Source organism: Phycodurus eques, chromosome 8 (assembly GCF_024500275.1).
Source record: "Phycodurus eques isolate BA_2022a chromosome 8, UOR_Pequ_1.1, whole genome shotgun sequence".
NCBI lineage: Eukaryota > Metazoa > Chordata > Actinopteri > Syngnathiformes > Syngnathidae > Phycodurus > Phycodurus eques.
Genome location: NC_084532.1, coordinates 21,379,380 through 21,406,878, shown reverse-complemented (window position 1 = coordinate 21,406,878; position 27,499 = coordinate 21,379,380). Strand labels below are relative to the sequence as shown.

General features: G+C 41.0%; 3 protein-coding genes and 1 long non-coding RNA gene across 4 annotated transcripts; 3 read left to right on the top strand and 1 right to left on the bottom strand.

Annotated features, from left to right (window-relative positions):
* Window positions 1-2,024: 2,024 nt before the first annotated feature.
* amh (anti-Mullerian hormone) lies at window positions 2,025-8,852 on the top strand. The gene is made up of 7 exons (XM_061684325.1): window positions 2,025-2,189; window positions 2,645-2,929; window positions 3,746-3,915; window positions 4,005-4,110; window positions 5,415-5,505; window positions 5,587-5,996; window positions 6,782-8,852. Exons 1-7 carry the CDS (start codon window positions 2,078-2,080, stop codon window positions 7,180-7,182), a joined length of 1,575 nt encoding a protein of 524 aa, XP_061540309.1. The 5' UTR covers window positions 2,025-2,077; the 3' UTR covers window positions 7,183-8,852.
* Window positions 8,853-10,911: 2,059 nt separating this feature from the next.
* Window positions 10,912-11,526, bottom strand: LOC133406611 (uncharacterized). The gene is made up of 3 exons (XR_009769072.1): window positions 11,332-11,526; window positions 11,129-11,240; window positions 10,912-10,999 (listed from the first exon to the last, which is right to left on the bottom strand). It is a non-coding gene; the product is annotated as an uncharacterized LOC133406611 (long non-coding RNA).
* A 1,289-nt stretch (window positions 11,527-12,815) lies between these two features.
* On the top strand, window positions 12,816-19,871 carry oaz1a (ornithine decarboxylase antizyme 1a). Its single transcript, XM_061683936.1, is given in 6 exon segments — window positions 12,816-13,031; window positions 16,764-16,830; window positions 16,832-16,918; window positions 17,598-17,773; window positions 19,214-19,299; window positions 19,385-19,871. Coding segments are annotated over 6 exon segments (669 nt in total). The 5' UTR covers window positions 12,816-12,909; the 3' UTR covers window positions 19,516-19,871.
* Window positions 19,872-24,171: 4,300 nt separating this feature from the next.
* Window positions 24,172-27,293, top strand: org (oogenesis-related gene). The gene is given in 7 exon segments (XM_061683528.1): window positions 24,172-24,342; window positions 24,414-24,488; window positions 25,121-25,341; window positions 26,613-26,776; window positions 26,990-27,010; window positions 27,012-27,095; window positions 27,191-27,293. Coding segments are annotated over 5 exon segments (501 nt in total). The 5' UTR covers window positions 24,172-24,342; window positions 24,414-24,488; window positions 25,121-25,133; the 3' UTR covers window positions 27,215-27,293.
* The last annotated feature ends 206 nt before the right edge of the window (window positions 27,294-27,499 follow it).

Below are 27,499 nucleotides of genomic sequence, written 5' to 3'. Positions count from 1 at the left end.
GAGCGTCTGCAGTCAGTCATGATCATTTACAAGAACTTAACGGGACTTGTTTGGTCTTGTCAAGTTCAAAGACATTCTCCAATATGAATTCCCCACTTGAATGGTGTCCTTGTCTGCATCATGAGGTCTTGCTCATTGTCATCTGGAGAATTCTTCAAATTTTATTGAGCTATGTGGAAGAAGCGAGGCCAATGTGTCAAGAGCAGACCTCCCAACGAGCCTCCTCGGAAGTCGGACCTCAGTATATCAGTATATCATGGAGTGGAGCCCGGTAAAGAGAACCTTTTTGGTGAAGATTGATGTCCAAAAATGAGCTTAGGCTGGATGTGTTGGAATAGGCGACCTTGACTGTCTGCATAACAACACTGCAGCTGTGAGAGCATCAACATTTCCTAGAAATCAATCTAATTCTTCATTGTTGACTCTTTTAGACACCAAACACTACTTGAGCACCTGAAAAACACATCAAGCGCATATCACAATCATCAACATTATATTGTTAGTAATAGACAGATACGTTAAGTTTAGCAGTGCATAGTTTATTCCAATTGTGAATATTAATAGAGTGAATATTTCAAGTAACATTTTAATACTTGTCAAACAAGTGTAGTAAGTTAGCCTGTGGTTATACTGTAAACTCTACACATGAGACTTAAGAAATTGTCCCAACAAATTTCCAAAACACGTGTGATGATGTGTTATGGTCCAATGAAACCAACGCTGAACTTTTGGCAAGGGTTTAAAAAAATGTGTTTGTCCCAGATACAACACTGCTCAACTCCGGTAGAACAGCAGACCTACAGTGAAGCATGGGAGTGACAGCATCAGGCTTTGGGAGCTGTTTTTCTTTAGCGGGAACTGGGGCCTCAGTCAACGTGGACGGAATTATGAACAGTTCCAGGTAGCACTCAGTGTTAGCACAAAACCTTCAGGCTTCTGAGAGGAACATTTTATATGTACGGTGTATATATATATATATATATATATCCATCCATCCATTTTCAACACCGCTTATCCTGGTTAGGGTCGCGGGGTGCCGGAGCCCATCCCAGCTGACTTCGGGCGAAAGGCGGATTACACCCTGAACTGGTCGACAGTCAGTCACAGGGCACATATAGACACGGACAACCATTCACACTCACATTCACACCGTCACTGAGTGGGAACTGATCCCACGCTGCCCGCACCAAAGTCAGGCAAGTGCACCACCATCAGTGACTACGGTGTGTATTTATTGATTTAATTCTTTATTTCTTTTACTTTATTTGGGGTTAATCAGAGTCACTTTAAATGGTAGCGGATGTGTGCGGACTCCCATTTAACATGAGTTGAAATTTGATTAGTTAATTCCTAACGGCCACACCCCAGGTATAAAACATTGTGCACACTTGTGCAACCGAATTATCTCAGTTATTTTCACTTCCCCACTAGAATTTTTTTAAATTATTATTATTGTAAGGGTTATCGGTCACATAAATGCTGGAAAATATTTTGAAATGATTTATTTATGACCCGTATGTGGCCTCTGACTATAATCAGAAAATTGATTAATTGAATTATATATATATATATATATATATATATATCCGTCTCTTTAAATAATTGATTTATTGTAAAAAGAAAAAAAAAATGATTTAGTATTAAATAGTTGGTTCAATAGTGTTAAATTATAATAAAATTCAAACATGAAGATACAATATTTCACAAATGTAAAAAAACAATTGCCCTATCTACAAAAATATAATTAATCTGAATAGATTTGTTTGCAGTAGTATTGAATTCAAGAAACAGCCTACACTTTGAGAAAATAGCTGGCTTTGTCTACTTGATGTGTGTCCAAGCCATCAAACGTGCTTCTCATACCGTCTGTTATCCCAAATGACAATTCCCCCCATCTCCCACCCACACCCCCCTTCTCTCCTCACTGGAATCCAAATTCATCAAGGACACAGGATGTTTCTATTTTGGTAAGCCCAGGAGGTGTTGTGAGAAAGAATTCCCACCCTCTTGACGCCTTACTCCTTGATAACAGTGTGATGCTCATGCAGACCGCAGAGTGCATTCGTTACGCAAAAGCATGTTGCTGTGCATCTTCCGCCGTGTTCTGTTGATGCTCTGCTGGACCGGCTGCTGCTGCTGTGCGGGCCTGCCCGACTCTCCTGGATGGCAGCCGGAAGCCACAATGACAGGTTAGACTCACAGGACACTTCATTGGGTACACTTGTTCCATCCACAGTGGATCTAAAAGGTTTACACACCCTATTAGAATGTCAGTTTTTTTAATATTAAAAAAATAACTGAGACAATTTAAAAACTTTCTCCACCATTATTGTGACCTATAATGGTACAATTCAATTAGAAAAAGAACTGAAATATTTTTGAGAGGGGAAGTAAAAATAACTGAGATAATGTGGTTGCACAATTGTCTACACTCTCTTACAACAGAAGGATGTAGATGTGTTTGGAACTAACACATTCAAACTCCTCTTAAATCGGAGTCAGCAATAATACACACCTGCCACCGTTTAAAGTGCCTTTGATTATCCCCAAATAAAGTTCTGGTGTTCTAGTAGGCTTTTTCTGACATCATCCCTGATCTATTGTCATCAAGTTCCTCATACTCATAAGACGGTTGCATTTGTAGCGACTAAGAGGCCGGTGGCTGCCGAGGAGGCAGGAGAGCGCAGCCCGACTCCCCTGCAGACGCACTCGACGGCGGTTGCCCTTGTGCCACAGAGAAACGCAGCGTGCTTCCTGGAAGACACGCTGGCCGCCATGCGAGAGGCTGCGGAGGACGACGGGCAACTGACGCTCGGCGGTTCCACCTTATTCGGAATGTGTGCGGTGTCTGGAAATCTCGCAGTGTTGTTGGACCTAGCAAAGGACGTAAAGCAAGGAGGTGTAATTGAGGTCCTGCATCCCTCTGAAGGTAATGATGTCACTTGTGGGAAATCGAAACAAGCTCAGGCCATCGTAAAATCGTTTCTGACTGAGCCACTGAGAACAAAAGTGGGGTTTTGTAATTTTGTAATTATTCACTTTTGTAATTATATCACTTTTGTAATTTTGCCAGGGAGTGATTTAAAGTTGTAAAGTAAAAGCAAGAGGATTTCTTATATTTTGGTGATTTATATGGCAGTGATTACTTCTTCTGGATACTCGTTATTACAGAAATTGTCATTTTAGCGTTTTACAAAATATAAATATTTTGGTCTTGGATCATATTGCTTGCTCCTTTATCCACAGCAGAGGTACTATCATCATTTTCAGTTACATAGGTTGGATGCTGGCCAGTATCATTTCGGTTGCTTGAAAGAAAAGAAACTGGGCTAGAATACCGATTTGTGCAATAGTGGTCTAAGGCCAAACAGCCATCAAATTTCATGAAAGATGCTAAATAACTCATTTATTCTAACATGCAGATGAACTTCCACCCAAGCTAAAGCCCGACCTTTCTAACTCTTCCATCAGTCTTTGAACCTCACCTTTTGGGATGTTTTTACGTGAAGCGAAGCCTGGTTAAATGGCCCAGTGTTGCACTGATGAATCAGGAAAGGTGTTGAGTGGAATAAAGCACTGGCCCCTATATATGAAAATTGAAAAAAAACTTAATGAAAAAGTGGTGTTAACCCACTCTAGTTCTGAGTCGTTCAACTGCACAATGTCTTAAGTAACATTTTAACATTCTTCACTGTCACAGAAGTGTAAAAAGAAGTGAACCGCTGTCAATATTTATTTTTGTCAGTGTTTTTGGTGGAGGAGGCTGGTGAAGCACTGATGCTCAACTTTGGCATCCCGCAATCCCCTTTGCTCCAACACAATCCTCTGCTGCTTTTGGCTTTGGACGGTCCCGTCAGTGGAGGCGACCCGGACCAGATCACCTTCACCAGTCGGTCTCTGCAGCCCAACACACAGGTACACTCCATTAAAATTGTGTGTCAGTTTAATATTACATGTCCACAATTTTTTACTTCATTTTATGTAATTTATTTAATTATTTGCAGGTTGTGTGCATGTCAGAAGGAACACAATATTTTCTACTGACAGGACAAGCGTCAACGGGACACCAAAGATGGAAGCTCTCTATTGACACAAAATCCTCTCATATGAGTATGTTGTTTTTCTTTTGTGATTATTTGGGTAGTACAAAAAAAAAGTATCAGGTCCATATTTGAGAAAAAAGTCATATTTCTTAGCAGGGAAAAAATCAGATGAATACTGAAATTTGGAAACTCTTTTTTTTTTTTTTTAACTTCACTTTTTACTTTAAATTCATATTTCTTGAATGAGACATTATTCTAAAAAAAATTACTGTTGAAATCTTGTACCTTTTTCCCCCCAATAAATACAGAATCTTTTGGAAAAAAAATACATAATTTGCCTTCCAAACATTTTTACCATTTCTTGAAAAAAAAAGTAAAATGCAACTTTTTTTCTTGGGGAAAATGACTATTTCAGAAAAATATTACAGTTTTCTTGTAAATATACTTTTAAGCAAAAGAAAACATTTTCATGAATTTTTTTTCAGAAATGTTTTTTTCTTTAAAATGTTACTTTTTTCCTCAAGAAAGCAGTTTTTTTAAAAAAAATAAAGAAAAGAAAAAAACTATCTTAGAGAAAATATGTTATTTGCAAAAGGTTTACTGGTTGTGAAAAGAATTGACTTTTCTGAAAAAATATGCAGTGTTACCTTGACTTACGACGAATGTCCCCGACTAACACATTTTTTGAGATACGAGCCATTGCTCAGCTGAGTTTTTGCTTTAATTTGTGAGCAAACATTTTCGATATGAGCCCTCAATAGTGCCCGCAAATTCAACTCAGCTCACTGCACAACAAGCAGCGATATGGCAAATAGGATCTTCACAAGATCTTCAAAAGAGGCTTCAAGCTATTTATTGCCACACCCAGTTGAAGTTTACTGTCGAACTAAACGTAAAACAAAGACCATTACACATTGTGTTTTTAAAACAACCACAACACTTTGCCTTAGAAAAGTCTGCTAGCTAACAAACAATGGAAAACACCATAGAAGGGTTAACCAGTAGCTTCAGTGTCGCTGTGCACACAAACGGTGCAGCCACACATGTAGACAGACAATATTACCATACTCACAGGCATATATTCGTCATCCTCTACAAAAAAAAAAACGAGTAATATTACTGCAGCTTACTGAGTCAGCTGAGAAACTCTACTTTGTGCGTGTCTGTACGTCTGTATTATACTGCCCCTGGTGGCCAAGACGTGCACACTAGAATGAGCACAATGCGGGACTGGGTCGGATTCATGGCATTTCCTTTATTTCAAAGAAGATTTGCGGTACGTGTGTTTTGAGTCATGTCACGGAACTAATTAAACTTGAAAATCAAGTAGTTTTGTCTGTGCACATCCTCATCCAATTGTACTTGTCACAGAGAAAAGGATAAAAGAGCTCCTTATGGGTGGAAATACAAGAAGAAGCAGCGTGACACCAGTTCTTCTTTTCTTACGTAAAGAAGACACCAGGTTGTCCCACGTCTTCTTTTGCTCTTAAAATGCAAACCACCGTTTCTATAATTCTAAAGTATAAATTTCATTCCTCAAAAGTATCAAAGTTCCCAGCTCATCCCAAACGCTCTCCTTCTTGTGTGAGCTGCTGCGCTTCCTGAGAGACATCCTGCCTCAGAACCGTTTGGACTCTCCTCCGCTGAGGCTGGACTCCCTACAGGTTCTCCCCGCCGTCACGCTGGGCCCGTCCTCCAGCGAGTCCGTGCTGGCCGAGCTCATCAACTCGTCGGCCCCCACCATCTTCTCCTTCACGGGTTCCACGTATCACGTCCACCGGGGGGAGCTGGCCATGCCCCCCGGCCTGCTGGACCAGCTCCGTCATGGTTTGGAGCTGAACCTGGTGCAAATCAGGGAGGTTCTACGAGACAAAGACGACGGCCAGAGGAGCATCAAGAGGCTCCAGAGGCTATGGGATCTCTGCGCCTTTCCCAAGGTGGACTTGGCATCAGGTAACGTGTACAAAATATACTCCGTAAGGTCGTATTGGATGGTGGGAACACAGGATAATGTATAAGTCGGAATACAGTTTAGGATATTGGGAACACGGGATAACTGGACTCTCGTGGAAAGATAGGCCATTGGGAACATGTGCAATACTCAAAACATGATGAACATAGTTTCCTAGGGTTCCATGATCATGGCCACACCATTACACGAGGAACATAGGATAGTTGTTAGCAATGTCGGGGACTAACTCATTACATCTAACGAGACTAATGATCAGTCGAACAGAAGAACATTTCTAGAAGGGAGAGAGAAAGAAAGACAAAAGACAAAGCACTCATTGTAAACAGGATTAGAGAAGTGAATCATTACATTATCTACAACAATGAAACATTAAATATGAGTGTTGCATGGGGCTGTAGTGCTACACCCTGTGAGGGAAGGACAGGACAAGATAGAACAGGACAAGGACAGGAGAAGCGTGCAGGACAAGGGTCGTGAACCCGACTGTACAACTGAAGTGTGGTGGCGTTAATTATGTGAATTATAAAAGTTTACAGGTGTCATCTTGGTCTCATCATATCAACATGTGAACAGCATGATGAAAAGGATTTTTTATTTTATTTTTTTTAAGTGGCAATTTTAATTGAGCCAGGAAATATATTGATCTCGTAAGGGAAACATTAGGGGGACACAGACCAGTGGGAAAATTCGGGACTTTGCACATTGCCTAAACTACAAACCGCAAATATGTCACTGTCATTGCTGACGTCTTTTCCTGCTCCCACAGGAGAAAGCCAGTACTGCGCGTTCCTCCTGTTGAAGGCCTTGAAGACGGTGGGTCGCGAGATGTTACCGCAACTGAGGGCCACCCGTGCGGAGCCCAGCCCCGTGGTTGGGGAAGCCGCGTGCCGCTTGAAGAGCCTCACCGTGTGCCTGGAGAGTTTCCTGGTGGGTCCCAACACGGCCAACATCAACAACTGCCACGGCAGGTGTGCCTTCCCGCTGGTCAACACCAAAAACCACGCCGTGCTGCTCAACTCGCACATCGAGAGGGGCGACGTGGCCGAGCGGGCGCCGTGCTGCGTGCCGATAGCCTACGAGCCCCTGGAGGTGGTGGACTTGAACCAAGACGGCACGCATCTCTACACGCACCCGGATATTGTAGCAAAGCAGTGTGGGTGTCGCTAAAGCCAAGGCTACTCACAGCCACATCATTAGGGAGAACCACTATTTGATCCAATACAACAAATATGAACAAATTGTTTATTGTATAATACACAAACTGACAATCTCTCTGACAATGTCATTCGAAATGGAGCATTAACCTTTTTAAGGCAGTACCTTTGTATTGGATGTCATTAGACTGTGCAGGTAGACCTAATGTTGCGACCAGTGAGCGTCTGCTTCACTCGTTGACCACAAATGCAGTTCTCTTCAAGGGTTCTTCTATTCACAAAGTCCCGATGACACTGGTGCACATAGGAACATGTCGTAGCCGTCCAACCACTTTGTAAAAATACACTGTATGTATAAATATATTGGTATACAGTATATATTTATATATGACAAATATAACAACAACAACAACAAAAATGTCCCTATCAGACGAAAATCTAAAAATCCAGGGATGCGTTTTTTTGTTGGACAGCTACAGTGGTTAAACATCTTTCATACAGGGTGTCCCAAAAGTCACTCCGCACTTCCTTTTTTCCCCATTTTGTTTCAGATATCATTTGGACAGGCATGAGGCCAAAAAAGCATAGGACAGCTTCGGCTTTGCAGTTTTTCAAGCATACTTGCCCATGGCTCGCCAATTGACAAACTGAACTCTTAGAGCAGGCGTTTGGGCAAAGCCAGGGAAAGTCTATCCGGAGGTTTGTACATGAACTCTGCATCAACAAACGTCAGCGTGGGGTAAAGCTTTAGCACACTCAGAAGCGTCCGCTGAATCGAGCGTTTGTTGATGCTGAGTTCTAGTTCAGGTCTACGGATAGACCGTCCCTGACTTTGCGGAAAACGCCAGCTCTCGGTGTTCTGTGTTTTCACCAGTGGTTGGAGTAGCAGGCCTTCTGCTGCGCGGTTTGTGAAAAACAAATCCTGTTTTGAGAAATTTGCCATGGATACATAGTAGTAAATTGTGCTACGCATTGAAGCATCATGGCGGCCATGACGCTTCTCAAATTGGCACTGAACTGCAGTAGGGTCCAGAAAAAGTTCTTGCAGGCAACGCTGCGTCAGTGTTAAGTGGCAGGCCGTGGGCAAAGGAATGATATGCTTACAAAAACTGTAAGGCCTAAGCTGTCCAAATGATATTATGCTCCATTAGTCTTCACTAAACTCCCCTTAAATGCATAGTATGCTATGTCGTTGACATGGGACGTGTGCATTTTAAAACTCGTTAATCCTAATGTATCGGTCCATCATTGTTTAGTGGTTTTAGGTTTCAGGACGGCTTTACTGCCGATGGGCTTTTTCCGTCTCCTTATGGCTCCAAGTTCTTCAGATCCCCACCATGTCAGGAACTTGTCCCACAAGGAGATCTGGACAAGAAAGACATAAAAACACTGTAAGTTCCATTTCTGGTTTTATGATTATCATACTGTTTCTCTTTGGCACCACGAGTACGCCACTATGTTGGTGACAAAAAAAAATGAGGAGGGGGGGGGGGGGGGGGGGGGGGGGGCGAAGGCAAAACACACTTGTCAAGTTTGAACCCCAAGTTAATTTTGACTCTTTGTTGTCAAGCATGCTTTTTCCCAGAACGTTTAAGGCCGCATTGCGCCACTTTGGGAGCATTTGAATCTGGCTGGTGTGCCTGCTAAGACTTTTCACTCCCTGATGTAATAATAAAGTCATTATCTCGTGAAACTCACTGTCCACTTGTTTTACTGACCTACGACAGATTAAGTGGTTAACTAGTTCAGGACACGCGAATCAGAAAATGCAAGCACAGTATATAAAAGCATACAACAAAAAGACAAAATATGCTTCGATAGTAATCAGTGTGCAATTGTACTGAAATATATAATATCAATTTATTTTCATTTCCTTTTCAAAAAAATAGGCTCTATATTGTAGGTTGACAAAAATCTGAAATTTGTCTCGGGTCAAGGCGTGTTTTAAACGTGTTATATTTGTGTCTCAAACACAAAGTATGCTTTTAAGAAGTCTCATTAGATTAATACCAATATAATAATACATCTTGTATGATGAATTATTGTTCTTAATTTATATAAAATATTCATATCATATATACATTCTTTATATTTTGTTGTAAACTCAAATACATTCAATGTCCTACAGTGACATGCTGTACATTTTTGTTTTATTTATCAAAATATTCTAAATAACAATAATATCCATCCATCCATCCATTTTCTTTTACCGCTTATCCTCACTGGGGTCACGGGCTGCTCGAGCCTATCCCAGCCATCCTTGGGCGGGAGGCAGGGTACACCCCGAACCGGTTGCCAGCCAATCGCAGGGCACATAGAAACAAACAACCATTCGCACTCACATTCACACCTACGGGCAATTTAGAGTCTCCAATCAACCTACCATGCATGTTTTTGGGATGTGGGAGGAAACCGGAGTGCCCGGAGAAAACCCACCCAGGCACGGGGAGAACATGCAAACTCCACACAGGCGGGGCTGGGATTTGAACCCCGGTCCCCAGAACTTTGAGGCAGATGTGCTAACCAGTTGGTCACCGTGCCGGCATAACAATAATAATTCAGCACAATTTATTTTTGATTTATTTGATTGTTAGATTTAATAAGATTTTTTACAAAATATAAAAACATTACAAAGAACATAGAATGTTATACTAATAACATGTATTATTTATACATTTATTTTTTCCTAGTGGGGAGCACACATGCAAAAAAACCAAACAAACAAAAAAAAACATACGTTAGGTTAATTGAAGCCTAAATCTGCCCGTAGGTGTGAATGTACTGTGAATGTTTGTTTGTCTATATGTGCCCTGCGATTGGCTGGCCACCTGTCCAGGGTGGACCCCGCCTCTCGCCCAAAGTCACCTGGGATGGGCTGCAGCTCAACCTAATAAGGACAAGTGTTATAGAAAATGGGATGCAGTAGTTGTGATAAGTGTAGAGTTTGGCCTACAAAGCCTAAACGTTAACTCAAGTTGAATTCCAAAAGGCTGCAAGTATTTAATAAACAGATAATAAATACCTGGGCTATTGAACCGTCTTGTATACTTCCAATGAAAGACCTTATGCCTGTCTCCTCTACGAACATGTCCACGGCATCTACGGGACACAACAGGAAAAAATACATAGAGTGGATATAATGTAATGTTTTTGTGGCGTTAAAAAATGGACTCTGCAGACCAAGGCTTGTGCTGTAAAAGGTGATGACAAAAATATCAGTAAAGGCCTACTCGATCATCTGAACTTGTTTTGGGGTTAATCTGAGGCACTTTAAACGGTGGCAGGTTTGTGCTGACTCCCATTTAACATGAGTTTGAATGTGATTGCTTGATTCTGAACACAGCCACATCCCAGTTGGAAGAGTGTGTGCAACCACATTACCGCAGTTGTTTATTTTTCCTTCACCTCACAGATTTCAGTTTTCTTTTTCCATTCGAGTTGCACAGTTAATACAGTAGGTTAGCATTAAATGTGGAAAACATTTTCAAATGATTTATCTTGTTTTAATTTTTAAAGAACCTGACATTTGACCAGGGGTGTGTAGACTTTTTTATATCCACTGTATATACAATAGGTTACTCAGAATATGTTACTCACTGTGAAATTGATGGACCCCCGCCCCCACAAGCAGCACGACCAGCGCCAACACCAGGCAGCGGTTCATGGTGAAGCCCTTCCATGGATTGGAAACCTCCTTCAGATCTTGGATGGACGAAATCCTGTCATAGGACACTGAACAAGACCCCGTTCATATTAAATTGTGTTAAAACCAGCATGTGATATCAAACAGTTCTACTTGCTTATGGTTGTTTGTGATCTTGTGGCTCGATCTGCAAATGAGAACGCTTGATTTAATTTGGGCACTGCTTTGATCTCACGTGTCTCAAAATAGGCCGCTGCAGTAGTTTCGTTGAGGCTCTTGTTTTAAAGTGCGCAAGAGAGGAAAAAGAGGAACATACCTTGTGTAAAAAGCCTTAAGTTGTGCGTCTACGGCCTGGACACTTGTTGCTGGTGACTTCTGTTCGGCACAGGTGGTGAGGATCACACCCTGCTTGTTGGAACTTTGATTGACTGGCACAGATGAGAATGGGGTTAAAAAGAAAAGAAAAGAAAAAACATGCGCAATGACACAGTTTAGCCTGTAAGTGGCGCCATTACTCACCTGTGGATACTTGTATTGATGTCAATGATATAAGGGTATCACACACTAATAGTGGTCCTCAAATTGGGGTCCCCGAGCTGTTTCGGCTTCCACAAAATCAAGTGTAATATGTCATTTACAACAACAACAAAAGTTCACACCTACATATCAAGCCTATATAAAAAAATATAACACAACTTCACTAATAGAGCGCTTTCAAAAACATCCGCACCTGAAACAAAGTGCTGTACATCAATCAAATAGAAGATAGACCATAACAGAAATAATAATACAATAATAATCTGTAAAATATTCCTACAATCAGTCACATTGAGACACTCCTACAACATCTCAACTGCATCTTTAGATCAAACTCTCACAGAAAATTGAAAATGGTAAATAGTAATAGAAAAAGATGATAGTAATAGTAAATCGGGGCGAAAGACAATGGAGAAAATAATCATAACAAGCACATAATTAATGAAGACACAATTTACAACCTTTATGGAAAATTCTTCATATTACTGCCCCTTATTGAGTCAGTTGTGAAATTCTTGTCTATACAATGCATTTTTTTGTCGCAGGCACTTTGTAGTAACGGTTTACCTCAGAGGGTCGTTATGACTGAGAAACCATAAATATGTTTAATCGCCTCATCATATTATTACAAACCTAACTGATGTATAACTACTTTTGAAATCAGGAGGTAAGGATGATAGTTTGTTCAACTATTGTTCAAGTTACTGTTAAAAGGGGTTTGGTAACCCCAAAACATGCTTGCAATATCTCAATGTTATTTATTGCATACATGCATTGCATTGCATTGTTATTTATTTGATACAGATTTTAGGAAGGCTAATGAATGTTTACACACTTATTTGCTTTCGCGGGCCAGATTAAATTATATGGCGGGCCAGATCTGGTCCCCGGGCATTTAGTTTGACACCTGTGATTTAACTGAAGCAAAAATGTGGAAAAATGCTTTAATTCTTTAAATTATATTTAAATGATGTCATTAATGTATGCTTTTATAAAGTAGACCAGTTTATATGTGTTTTTTTATTATTATTATTAAAGAAGAGTACAAAATAGTTTTTGGATAAACTTGAACATTTCAACACACAACAGGTCATTTCCATTCATTTCTATGGGGAAAGATGATTTGGGATACGACTGTATTAAACTGTAGAAGGCTGCGTTGTTTATTTGTGTGAAAATGACTTTCATACTCGGATTGACATGCTTGATTGACGTGATTATATTTAGCAGTTCGTGATTCAGGTGAGGGATTAAGCTACGTCTTTTTTATTTATTTATTTATTTATTTTTTTGCAGTTGTCAACTTCCTATTCACATAAAAATACAATTTAAACCCAAACCATTCGTCACGCTAGCATAAAAGTGTATGTTTGGATGAAAATCGTCGTTGCGTGTGTCGTGTACGTTCTTATGGAGGCTAGGCTCAGCAAGTGCCTCTTTGGACACTCCCCCCTGCGCGGAGCCCAGCATCAGCCGGGTGGCCGTCCGTCAGCGCCTCAAAGCCGCCAGAGCAGAGGAGGGAGGACGAGCGAGCGGCACGCGAGTGGGGACGCAGTCCGGATGGTTAAATCGAACCTACAGACGATTTTGAATAGTCACTGTTTTGCGAGAGAAAAAGAAAGACACTTATCCGAGATGCCCGTCATCGAACAGACCAGTAATAAACCGGAAAGTGAAAAAAGGTATGCGTGTTGGTTTTTGTGTGTGTCGTCATCGGGATCATTAGACCAGCTAAAGCTAAGCTAACGGGGCCTGGCGAAAAGACGCAGTCTATTTCCTGGACTGGCTCTGACTATCGTTTGTGTTTCTTGTTTACTCCTATTGCCTCAACACTTATATTCAGTTTATGTCAAATGACAACTCATTTGAAATATAACGCAATAGTCAATAATGTTGCTTAAACGTGAACATGCATTGATTTACAAGCTGTACGTCATCGTGATCAAAGGCGAGGTTACTAGACAGCGACCGCTAATGTACTGCACAAATGCTAAAGCTAAATTCCAAAGCCTATGTGAATTCTTCATTGTTAAAGTGCAAACACTCCGCTCGCTTTAACGTTTAAATGTCTCATTTGAATACAATTCCCCAACGTGTAGACGTCAATGTCATGGAAGTGCTAACAACGTTAGCTTGTAGCTACGGCCTCGGTCTGGTTACGTCACAATACTGCTGTTTTCGCCTTTTAACGACGCTGATAATACAAAGAATAATAAGAATACACAATTGTAATTTTGTTTATGTATTGTTGCGCTAAAGACAAATACAGTAGCGAAATGTTGCTATCCCTAATCGATACATTGACTTGTGCTCGCTTGTTTTGTACTGTACAGTTTTTTTCCATTTGCCGTGTGGCTCGGGAGCTCATTAGCACACGTTCAAACCCCGCGAGGGATTAATTTAAGCTCTTTTGCAGCAAGGACACGATATAGGAGTCTGAATTTCATGTACCTTCTGCGTTCATTGTGTTTTCAACTCGGTGCCAAGTGTTGTTTTCCCTTATTTCTTGATTTATTGATTTATTTCTCCTTATTGACTGGGGGCGGGTACCTGTCGACCCTTGTAAATGTTGCCTTGCTCGGGTTTTGTCCTGGCAGGAGTCGGCCGGGGGCGATGGATGTTGTCTTTCTGGTTTCATGTTGTTGTGAAAGAGTCTTTGGAAATTTCCACTGCACTGCGACTGTGGGGGGGTGGGGAGGGGGGTGATTTAGTGATGTCATATGAAACACAGGAGGCCTGTTATTCTCTTCTGGTCCACCCTGGTCGTTTGTAAACATCGCCTATTTAGTGCAATGCTTCATACAGATAGCTGTGTGTAATGTTATAACGTGCAAAATGCAACTACAATAGTTAACACGATGCAAACGGTAGCATTGGATTGTGCCAGTCAGTATGAATCGCAACCCCTCCCCAAAGAAATAATGTAAAATTGGAGCTGCAATGATTAATTGAATAATTTGATTACAAGTAAAGGTCCAAGAAAAATCTCTGCCTCGAAGCTTTGCAGCGATCGCTTTTCCACACAAACTAATGTTTTGGCAGTCGGGCGCACCATTCTGTCTAGAAATAAATTTGTGTGATGGTGGAGAGCCAAGAGTAACGAGTCCATAAGGCACAGAATGTCTATAGAGTTTCATTTCACACTTAAGAAGCTAAAAGTACAAAATGTCCCACAGCACAAATCTTTTATCACCTACACAAGATATTGATTTTAGCTAGTTCAATATAGCCTACCATCACTAGCTGGGATGCATTGAAATTCCCCTGCAAGTGGCCAAGGATAGAAATAGCCACTGTTAACTGCCTAATTGGTTAACTGCCAACCAACTCTACACCCTTCCTTTTCAGAATCTCCTGCTGTCGCTATCCCTCAAAAAGGCTTTACTTCCCTTGCCTGCTGTAGAAAGTAGTTTTTATTGGGTGTTGTGCATTTTTTTCCACCAGTAGAAAAGTAAAAGCAATTTACCTTTTTTTTTCGCTTGCAATCACTTTCTGCGCACAAGCGGCTTCCCTGGAATCGCCCACCAAAGGTGACAATAATCGGGGGGAAATACGGCGTAATTTATTGATCATAATTCTGTTTTTACGTGACCCTTTAGTACAATTTAAAAACTGGTATATGGTTAAAAGTCCGCACTTCGACACAAGTTGAAATGGAGACTCAGCGATGCTGCGTCTCACTGCAATGTCATCACAAAGCGTGTCAATTGACTCAGAGGCTTAAGTGAAAACAGATGTTCAGTTTAAGCTAGTAAAAACAAACATATTTGAAGGTATGTCCTGTTTGAAGGCACTACACGTCTACTTTGATGTAACACAAGACATGCAAACATTTGGGGAAACACAAACTATCAATGCTCTCCCTCTCTCCCTCAATGTAAGTTGTCATTGACTGTATTAATAACCTAGTATCAGTTTAATCTAACCTTTTAGCCATAATAAAACTATATTGAAATAGACAGTCAACAAAAGTCTGATATAAGCATTAAATCATAATTGGACTCTTGGACCTGCAGTGTAAATCCAGCCTTATAACATTCTAAACAGTTAATCCAAGTAGTAGTATTCATTGCAGCAACTAATTCTCATTTGGATTTCACACCTCTGCTCCACATATAACGCGCAGATGTCATTTACGTAAGTGTGGATGAGCCAAGGCGTCGCTGCTGGTCATCAGATAGCGTGCCACCACTTAACGGCTCACGTATGCAGTGACACACTCGCTGCGTCAGTAGTTCTGCTAGTGTTGCGTGTCATAGCTCGGAGCAGGAACATGGCCGCTGTTTGTCCTCTGCAGCCCTAAAGCCCAAGTTAGTGCTCGATTTAAGTAGGCTAATGTTTAAACAAACACTTTTATGAGTGTCAACAGTCGTAACGTCTGCCATGCCGAGAGACACAAGTATGTTATCTTAAGGAAGTGCCCAAAGCAACAGTGACTTTATTCGGTACACATGCACTAGAAAAGTTAAATGCCCAAAATGCTTTATTTTATTGATCACCATGCTGCCACACAGTTTTGCCATAAAATGCATTTGCTTTGTAAATTCACATATTTTTTATGTGCAGTATATGTCGATGCTGAGGCAATAGATCCTAATAAAATATTCATTATAATTAACATTTAAGTAGACGCACTGTTTTATATTATATTACAAGTCTGAATAACAATTACATTTCTATGAATATAGATTAGTTTTTAAAATGTCATCCTAATAGTGTTATTCTACTTTTATTAATAAAAATAAAATATATAACAATTTATTACACTCACTAATAAACACTATCCTCTGGTCACCGTAAAAATTGTAATGAATAAATAATAAAATGCATATAATATTCTTAGAAATGTACATTAAAAATAATAAAATATATTAAAAATAGAATCCTCATAAAAGTGGGCTTGTATTCAAAAATGGTAATAAAATAAAGTTAAGCTCTCAAATATATATTTTGTAAATATAAAAATACACTACAAATGTATAAAATGGAAAACTAAAATCCTTAAAAGTCAAATATCTACACAAGTAGGCAATACTGTATGTCTGTAATTGTAGAGGTTTAAGCGACTGTGTGATTAAAGTATCATTTCAGTTGTCCTGTCAAAAGGCAAATGTTGTTTCTAGTGAACATGTTTTTGTGATGATTTTACTAAAATGGAACACTTGTTAGTCAGAAGCTCCACTATGTGGTAACAAAACCACTTTTTCCTTCCTGTCTGTGCAAAGTTCCTCATCACACTCACGCAATGAATCCACACGGTGACTTATTAAAGTTATTTGAAAACTGGTTTGACACGCATGAGCTATGAGGCAGTAGAAATGACTGCCAAGTCTCTTACTTTCAATGAGGTGGCATGTGTTGTCTTTCCCACTCGCCATGGCTTCATGTTCTCCCGTGCCGGTGTTTTTCCACAGTATCTCCAATCCCCGGAGGTGCTCCCGCTGTTGCAGTAACCCGTGTCCGGGGCCTCTGTGGTGCTCCTGATGCCCCTCACCCACCCCTGAAGATCCCAGGTGGGCGAGGGAATGACCAGCGGGATCGCAATCTTTCAGCTAAGCTATTCTATTCCGTAAGTGTGTTTACCGCTGCCTTAGTTCTGGGGCCTCATTTACCAAGCGTGCGTACGCCCAGAAGTGTGCGCAAGATAGGGGATTTATCAACTTGGATGTATGTGTGGTGATTGTTCCAAACATTATTATTTTTGTTTGTTTCTGTAACCCATAAAGTTAAATTCCAGCTGGGTTACATATTCCCACTTCTCTGACAAGTTCCTCATTCAATGTCAGTCTCGCGGCGATATTTATTTTCTCTGCCCTCTTTTTTTGCAGAGGGAAGTCAAATCCCTGCATCCTTAAATAGATTGTTGCTATCCATATATGGTCTATTGGAGGCGTTTCCCAATGCAAATGAGGCGTGGCGTGCGTGAGCTTGGCAGTTTAGAACAGGTTGCATTTATCAACACACATTGGTACAGGTGTGCGTGCGACATGTGTCCGTACGTTTGATGAATACAGATTTTTTGGTGCGTGCGCACATTCTAAATTTCAGTTGTACGAACGAATTTAAAACGTGTTTTACGCGCTCGTTGATGAATGCGGATCCTGGATTCTGTTTTTTATTTTTGTCTCATTGCAAAGAATGTGTTCAATGTGGCGGGGCATCCCACATTTTGAAGTATATTTTATTGTAACTGTTTTTAAATCTCGTCTCATGCGCCAGCATTTGTTCTGGTCTTTTCCCGCCTTTAGGATGCTCAGTTGCTGGTTCTTGAGGAGCCCGCTCCCGCCAACAGCAGAGTGCGCTTCCTGCTCTTTGAGCCGCGCTTCTCCGAAGGCAAGAAGTGCGTTTGGAGGGCAGCGCTCAAAGCGGGAAACCTGTACATTGAAATCCCCCCCGGAGCTTTGCCCGAGGGCAGCAAAGACAGGTCGGTTGGTAAATGGATGCGGGTAACTTGTCTGTGTGTCCTTGTCTTTGGTAAAAATCCAGTGATGTACCTCTCGATTTAAAACATCACTTTTTCTATGTCCGCATACTTCTTCACTTTTTGGGAAACTTTTTATGTGGGGAAAACCATCTCATTAGGGCCTGAACATGTGATGAAAAACAGCCCTCTTGGAGTTTGCATTTTAAAAAAAAAAAAAAAAAATTGTTAAAAAACTAATTTGCTAATGCAGCAATTTTAGGGTCTCTCTTTAGTTTCAGGAGTCCTTCAGAAAACACGTCTATCACCCGATCATAAAAACCTTTCTAAGTAAAATTTGAATATTCGCAAGTCAAGTATAAAAATACGTTATTTGCAATACAGTTGTACCTTGACTTACAAGTACCCCAAAATTTATGAACTTTTTGAGGTATAATATTGACGCTTGGTCAATATTTCTTTTCAGCTTTGTTTTCCAAGCAAAAATTTTACATACGAGCGAGCTTCAGATGCGTCACCGCTCGAGTAAAGTGGAGGGAAAAAAAGTTATGGATACATTTTTTCCCTTTTATAGAACGGGACAAACTGTGAAACACGAATACAAAATAAAAACATTCAGGACGAGTATTTTTAGTTATTAGTTAGTTATAGTTTAGTTATGATTTTTTTTTTACAGTCTTTTTTTAGTACGGTTTATGCTTGGATTTTACAATGCAGGGCTATTTTTCTTCATTTAAACAAAACAAAACAAAAATGGTGGTGTTTTTTGGGGGGGTGGGTCTTGAATGGATTAAAGGCATTTCAATTACTTTAAATGGGGAAAATTGTAGAGATGAAACAACATTATCAATTTAGTCGGCAACTATTTTGATAATCAATTAATTGTTTAGAGAAATAGTTTAAATAGTCCAAATCCTCTTGAGTCCAGCCTTTCAGTAGTAAATACTATAGATTTTTGTAGTCCTCCATGAAAGCAGACTGATTAACTTGGTTTCTTCAAAATAAGACATTTGCAAACTTCTTCTTTTCGTTGCGAAAACAACAACCAACATTTTTGCCTTTTTCCCTGACGTTACAGACCACTAATTTGTGCATTTTCAGCACTGTCAAGTTGAAATAATGTCCTGTTTTTGAATAAAGGGATGGAAATGTACTATTTTTCAAAAATGTGATTCATCAATTAATGGCAAAAATAATCAACAGATTAATCTATTAAAATAATCATTCATTGCAACCCTAGAAAATGTATTGTATGTTTTGTGACCACATGTAACTTAAATCATCTTTCCCCATTAAAATGATTGGAAATGCCAAAACAAAAACGTTTTGTGGTGTATTGTTTGACTGTTTTATGTGAGCAGAGTTATTAACTTTGCAAACGCAAACAAGTGTCTGCCTGAGAGTAGATGTCCTAATGGCGTGTTTTAACATTTGTGAACGCAGTTTTGCTCTCGTGCTGGAGTTCGCCGAGGAGCAGCTGCAGGGCGAGCACGTGTTCATCTGTTTCCACAAGAGCCGCGACGATCGAGGTGAGGGATAACGTTGAATCGGTTTGGTTTGAGGTGGGCTCATACTTGCGACTTGACCTGTTGTTTTTTGATCGTCCCTCTTCAGCATCCCTGCTGCGCACATTCAGTTTCCTGGGCTTTGAGATTGTGAGACCGGGCCATCCCCTCGTCCCCGCCCGTCCTGACGCTTTCTTCATGGCTTACAGCATCGAGCGAGACTCCTCCGACGACGACTAAAATGAGCGGTCGAGCACCTTCCTTTCTCATCCGCCTCAATGTATTGTAATCAAAGAGGGCATATAGGTCTCAATTTAGTCACCCGCATAACAGCATTTTACTTCCTCTGACGTCTAGTGATAACTTCCTGTTCAACTCCCATCATCATCCGCACAGGCTGATATTTATGATTAAATTTTAATTCATTGTACTCCCCCAGGTAGATTTGTTTTCATAGTAATTGTGAGTTGATTCTCCTGTTTATATAGATTTTTGTTGTTTTCTATGTGTGCATGATTTTCATTTGATCCTCTGATTCACTTGATAGAAATCTGCATGTTGAAACTGAACAAATTAAAGTTATCACTTCATACTCACGCCGGTCTCTTTTCTTGACGTTTGCAGCCTTAGTTTTACAACAGAATTGCGTTCCTACGGCGGCGACGTAACCTGAGCGTGCACGTAAGTCGAAAGTGTTAGTCATAATTTTAATATCAGTACATAAAAAAAAAAAAAAAACTTGTAGGCCATAAATATAAAGCATTCAAATAAAAACCAATAAGTACACTTGCAACCGAGTGGAAAATTGTACCTAGACAAGCATGCAAGGGTATTGAACTTAAAAATGTAATACAACTGAACAGGCGGTGTCTTTGTGTACCGTTAGAGAAAGCTTGAGAATCACTGATGGCGGACCAATCTTGTCCACTTATAGATTAAGTTTACTACATCCCACACCAACACACGTAATACTTCTATTATATCATTTTCACTTGAGTCGTAACCTACGCCGTCGTGCTAGAGTGGACTCTTGAGCCTGCCCAAGTACTCCCACAATGACTCACCAACACAAACAAGGCTATGTAATAGATGGGCTTTTATTCAATTAATTAATTACTTTTTTTTTTTTTTAACAAGAATTTAGTAGGAAATCATGAAGTAGAGTTTATGGTTTACTCCGTTTTTTTTTTCTTTTATGAAAATATTTCAGGAGAATCATATGCTCTGGCACAGTGATACTCAAGATCTTGTCTGACCTTATTTTTTATATCATAAAAAAACTGGCGTTTTGACAGGGTGGGTGTTTACTTTATAGCCATTGTATGTTGCTGGAAAAATAGCTGAATGTCAGCAAACCATTTTATTGTTCTATTTTCATGCTAAATTCTCTCGAGTGCACCTTGATTAAAGCAGCTTTTGAACTGGCTAACCAGGCATAAATATAAAGTATTTGAATTACCAAATGAAATGACTAAATTACATAAGTATTTAATATTTGTGTATCAATATTAAATAAATACCCATTTACATTTGCTGAGCTTATTTAGTATTTTTAACATATAAATGCAGTTATAAAAGCATAAACATTAAATACCTTTTCTGTTTGCATTAATGGGAAAAAAATATTTTCTATCCATTAAAATTAATAAATTGGTAGGAATGATTACATGAGAAAATCATTAGGTCTTTAGGCCTTTTTTCTTATTTAAATCCATTTTGTTGATTTAAATGTATTATAACTAATGTGTATATTGTTTAATTTCGGTTTAGTGTTTTTATTGTATTATATAATTATTAAGAACTTAATAATTGTATTCTTTTAAATGTTATGTCCTCCCCAAATAATGAGGCATAAAAGATTCCCAATTAATTTATCTGAAATATTTGATTACATGTTTCTAATGAGTCACGTAAAGCCCGTGAAATTTTCACCCTTGGTTTTTGCTTATAATTTGAGTTTTTTTTTTTTTTTTTAAATTCAAGCTCCAATGTTCGTGGCTCACATTGAATTGAACTCAGCTGCTCAATGCATTAAAAGAGAAATCCCTCATTTATGATCACGCACATAAACAAACGCGGTCGACTGTTTCTAAATCCTCTTGTCTCGCCCTTTTTTGTCATCGAGGGCTCCTTGAGGGCCACGGACAATGATGTGATGACAGCGGGTGCATCATTAGCGTTGGAGACCCTACACTCCAGCCCTTCATATGCTAAAGCGGACGCATGCAAACTGAGAGACCACAGTCTGACATATAAAGCGAGAAAGTGGGTGGAGGAATCCATTAACGTTAAACACAGACCATTAATGAGGAGGCTTGCTTTAAAAATGACCAACCTGTGTGTTATTGCTGATGACGTCGTCGAGCCGAAATGGCAAAGATGGTCAAATACTTCATTCACCGCATATGAAAACAATCCCCAAATGTACAACTATGCGACCTCGATGACGTGAGCTGTACCACTGACTGGCTGTGACTGCTTGGTTCTCAGCATTCGCACGATTCGTATTTGAAGTACAACAGAATTAGTGCAACTGCTTGTATCTCAGCATTCATGCAATTAGTTCTTGATGCACATGGCATTAGTCTGAATGATCATCTCTCAGTTTTCACACAATCTTCAGAATACAATTGAATTAGTGTGAATGCTTGTCCCTCAGCATTCACATATCTAGTTCTCAGTGCACAATACATTTAGTTGAAATGCTGATCTTTGCATTAACACGATTTGTTTTTGAGAACTAAACAATGTAAGTCTAATTATTCCTCTGTATTCAGTCTTACATATTCTATTGGTGAATAACTTGAGTGTGAATGCTCAACACAATAGCATAATTCGGAACGACTCAGCATTCACTCAATATTTATAAAATGAAATAGAATGAGTGTAAATGCTTATGTCTCGGCATTAACAAAACCTTTTTCCACAAAAGCAATTTTGTGAATGCTTGTTTCTCAGCAATCACTCAACTGAATTTTGTTGAAAAATAGCAATGACTCTCTCAGCATTCACACAATGCTTTTTGTGATGCGCAGTACTTTTGTGAATGTTTGTCTCTCAGTCTTAAAACAATCAGTAAAACAACAACAACACACACAATAGCATTAGCGTGAATGCAAATGCTTGTCTCTCTGTATTCTCAATTTATATTTTGTGACCCCTAAAAGAGGTGGGAATAGTTAATGAACAGGATACCTTTTTTTTTTCAAAGGACAAGGACCTGAACTGATTGCTTGTCTCTCACTCAATAGTCTTCAATACACAACAACATTTATTGGAATGCTTGTCTCTCAGCATTCCCTCGGTTCATGTGACAAATGAGGCACACAGCAACAACGTTGTTCAGGTGATGTTGGTGTATCTCTCATAATTGTTACGTCAGTACTGGCACAAGAATGATACAAAGTGTCCTACTGGTGCAGTCATTGGCAGAAGGGGATGTGTTTCCTTATGGCCAGGCGGAGACGCTGTCTAAGCTTCTCTTGTGTGTGCAAAGAGGACGAAAGCGAGTGAGTCTGCGAGTCTTTTGTCCGGCAGACGTTGGGCCTCGTCTCCTCAGTCGGGGACTCCACGTCTTTGTTGGACCGCCGAAGCCCGGCTTGGCAGAGCAGCTCCTCCTCGTTGGCCATCTGGGGGCTCTGGCTCAAGGTGATGAAGCCGTACGGGGTGGTCACCTTGGCCAGGTGGGTCAGGGAGAGGGCCGCCCTACTGGCCGGGTCCAAGCAGCGCTGCGCCTCGGCGGGGTACCATGGGTAGGACGCCTCCCTCTGCAGGTGGCTCCTCCTCGGACGCAACGGGACGGAGTCGCTGCGCTCGGCCTTGCGCGCCGACAGTTCAAGTCTGGACCCCGACGCGGAAGACTCCGTGCGCTGCATCCCGGAACTCTGCGACCCTTCCCAGCCTTCCTCGGCCTCCGCGTCGCTCTCCTGCGTCTCGAGGCCGTTCTGCACCATCAGGCTGGGGGTGGTGAACTGCGGGATGCTGTCGGGGGTCAGGATGTTGGGGAAGATGTTCTCCCGGCTGGAGCCCAGAGAGCAACCGAAGGATCTGGCGCCGCTTGTGGCCCGAAGGAGTGCGCGCACCCCAGCGCTGCTGGGCCTGCGCGCCGCCCTGTAATCGTTTGGTGAACGTCCTCGTCACAGTGTCCCTCGCCATCTCTCTTGAGGCTTGCTTTTCTTTTCCCCGGCACAGAACGCTCTTATGTACTTGTCCCCGCGCCATATTTTGCCCGGCGCTTACGCAAATGTGACGAAAGCCGACAACGGAAATGGTTGCTAATTAGGGAGCCTGCGGTCAACAATGGAAGCTCTCCTCGAAAGCTCTTCATATGCTAACAAGGCTCTTAGATGGCTACACTGGATGAATGAAGCTTTTACTGTTTATTTTTCTATCCAAACATTATCTATCAATCCATCCATCCATCCTTCCATCCATCCATCCTTCAACAGGTCCAAGCAATTCCTCCCTAGTGAATGGCCAAGGAGACTAGATGAAAGCTAAATTAAAACAAGCAAAAAAAAAAAAAAAAAAAAAAAAAACAACAACAATTGTACCGGCATTACCAGATAACTAGCAACCCTTTGTTGCTCAGTAACTGTTTTTGTCAATATCTTTATGTCTCAAAAGTGTTCTCTGTCAATTGACTGTCTGCTGTCGTACTAGAGCGGCTCCAACTACCGGAGAGACATTACTTGTGTGTGTTTTTGGACATACTTGGCAAAAACAAAAACAATAAATATAAAGATGATTCTGATTCTGACTACTTCCTGGTAGTGCGCGAGGTTGGGTCACGTGGCGTTAATTATTGCCTCGTGCCGATTGGCTGGGGCTGATTACAACCCGGCGCGTCTCTGCGCTGTGATTGGCTGAACGCAAGAATCTTCGGGGTACATTTGGTGTGTCCCTCGTGAGTTTGGCTCCAACTTGTTCTTCTCTCCTTCTTTTTTTGTTTGTTTTTCTTCCGGCAGCAGGCCGCCTCGGTGCGCAGCGCGTATTGGAGCAGCCAGCAGGATGAGCACGCACGATGAGCCCCGCGTCGAGCCGGGGGAGCAGGGCGAGAGCACTGAGGTACCGCGACGTTTTCCCAGTCCGCCGCGTGTGTGCGCGCTTGTGTTCCAGCTGTTTGCTCTCGTGGACAGGCCGCTGTGGAGCTGAGGCGATCCGGGCTGCTCGGCTCCGTGCTGCGGGGGCTTTTCTGGCCCTTTGGCATCGTGGTACGTGTCGCAGAATAACAGACAATGCTAGCGTTGCCTACTCTTTTTTTTTGTATTATTTATTTATTTATTTATTTATTTATTTCTTTTTATTTATTAAACAACCTAAACATTCATTAGTTTTTGTCCGAACGTCTCTGTGTGTCAACGATATTAAGTTAAGACATATATTTTGAACTGTGTTATGGTTCTTGTCCTTTGTGACGTCAGGGCTTTACTGCAAAGGGCGCTGTTACCGCTACACTAAAAGTGTTCAAAGTGTTAATTCTCGCGTAGTTTGCCAAGCTCTAAAAAGCAGACTTTGTTTTTGCCGCGTTTGCGTAATTATGGTAAAGCTAAATTTAGTTCCTGATTTATATTGTTTCCAAGTGGCCAAATGTGTTGACATTGACTAAAATGTATTTCCTTAAATCAGCTAATCTTGAAGGTTCTGTATTTACATGTAACTGTTATCTTTAAAAGTGATTGCTAACAATTTTATTTTAAACTTGGACCATTTTTAAAAAATATATATTTTTTCCCCACATAACCATTTTGATAAGCTTGGCTTTTTAGTTAAATCCTGTGAGGACATGTGTTGTTAATTTTAGCCTTTTTGTGTTTCAAAAAGAAAAACATGTCTGTCTTCACAGGTCCGCGCATATCATGGTTTTTGGTGGGTGCTGGGGTTTAGGCACCCCAAGGCAGGCCACCCAAGTTGCGTCTGCTACCTCCCCTCCCACACGCCAGAGCCGCACCAGTCGCAAGCGCCGGCATCCGGTCGCCCGCCTGCTGCTCCGCATCTTGCCCCGCTGGGTGCAGGCAGCACTGGGCTACCGTCTGTCTACTGCCATAGGCTGCTCCCTCTCACCCGGTAACCACTAATTTCTCACAGGGCATAAAGAATTAAATAGCTCGGCAATGTTTAACACATTCACTGCCATTGACGGCTTTAGAAGTCAAATATCCATGTTAATTGGGAAGACTGGCAGTGAATGAGTTAAGACATGACTACCTTTTTAATCACATCTGCCATTGAACTAGTGTGAGGAGAACCAATTTTTTTTTTTTTTTTTAAATAAAAAGTCTTAACAGAGGGACCCAAATCCACCAGTCCCAACACATTCAAATCCAAAGTTCACCCCTGAAATATCCAGAATCTGAAGCACACTGTATTGGAACAAAAGTTAGAAAATGGTAATTGCTAAACCGTTTGCTCATCTGCTACTGCCAATCCTTTTGTGACTGACACTGAAACACTATTGCTGGACAGAAGTACAGTACTTGGACCAGTCTTTTATATTGCCTTGTGGTTACTTGCACATTTTTCTTAGTTTTGGTCATGCGCCCACATTTTACAGGCTCTAAGGTGTTTGACATTTTTTTTTTTTTTTTTTTTTTTTTTTGTAATTTAGATGCCTTTTTATAAATGGTAAATGGCTCTAAAACTGAACTTTAAGAATACATTACTTGGCATTTCATCTGGTTTATTTTTGGTAAGCCTTTTGCAATGCCAGTTTGATAATTTTGGCTCGTACTTTCTACACTATGCTGTACTTGGACCTCTCCATCCGCTTTCTATAGCGCCTATCCTGGCAGACTTTGTGTGAGAAATGGTGTGCGTCCTGGACTGGTTGCCAGCAGGGCACATGGAGGCAACCATTCACTGTTCATGCACAGTTTAGGGTCTTTAATGAATTTTAACATGCATGCTTTTGGAATGTGGGAGAAAGCTACAATAAAACCATGCGAAACAGAGTGATGCCAAAGTTGATTTTTAAACATTTGACACAAAGTATATTTTTCTTAGATCCTGGTCAAACTCCAAATTTTAAAAGGTCTGACCTTTGTTACTGCTATAGAATCCGGCAGCACAGTCAGTAAGAGAGTCTGCCTCGTGTGTGTGTGTGTGTGTGTGTGTGTGTGTGCGCCTTTTCCAGGTACTTGGTGTTTCTTTCCCCGCATCCCCAAAACATGCATGTTTTAATTGAAAACTAACTTGTCTTTTGGTTGTCTAAGTGCTTTGCAATTGACTGGTGAGACAGTCTCAACTGGGTTAGGCTCCAGTGACCTGTGCCCCCAATGAGAAAATGAACTGCGGTGTCCTTGCCAGTCAGAGCTTTGACCTGGCCCATTTCCCAACAGAGATGAGAGTCTCGCCCATCAAACCTTGTGGGAAGGGCAGCAAGAGGAAGCAGGACGACTTGGAGGATGACGAGGATGACGACGACGAGCACCAGACCTGGGTGGAGGCGCTCACGCAGGAGCTGGTTGACGATGACTGTCCCGAGAAGGATCCTGACTACGAGGTTTGTTTTGAGGTCTTCCATGGAATGTTGGTCTTATTGCTCCCCTTAATCTGCTTGAATAGCTTGGGCCATTTCACAGGTGAACATTTTCCTATGAGGGGCCATTTCAGCTTTTAAGTTTGGTTTTGTATAGCATCGTGTGGTCATCAATGGAAAATGACTCTGCGGGTTGAAGCATGACAATTGGGCACTTTCATGCTGACGTTTTTCCAGCCCAGTTCTGTCGAGACGGAGAAGTGAAGAGTTCCGCTCTCACAACAACACTGAGAGCGACATCGAGGTCCACGACAAAGGCGTGATCATTATTGACGTGGAGACGGTGAGATGACTTGACTGCTTGACGTCATTGACTTGCTATGCAATTTTAATAGCTATCCGCCGTAATACACTTTATTCCCGTTCTGTAATTTGCAGGGTCTTCAGCTGTCCTCGTCTTAAGCGCCTCGTCCTGATCTTTAATTCGTTTTGTATATTAATGAAATTTTCTAAGTCACAATAAAAGTTATTGGCTCTGCTTCATAGGACTTTTATTTTGTACTTAAGGAGGGGGGGGGGAAAGTAAGACTTATGAACACAATTCAGTAAAGCCAATAAAGTCCCAGGCAAAGATAATAAATGGATTCATAATCTGCCTCATTCAGTAAAACGGTCGCACGCAGCCAATTGGTAAAGACGGGTGATGAAACTGCTCATGCACATGATTACCCTTGGCAGGCAAGTGCC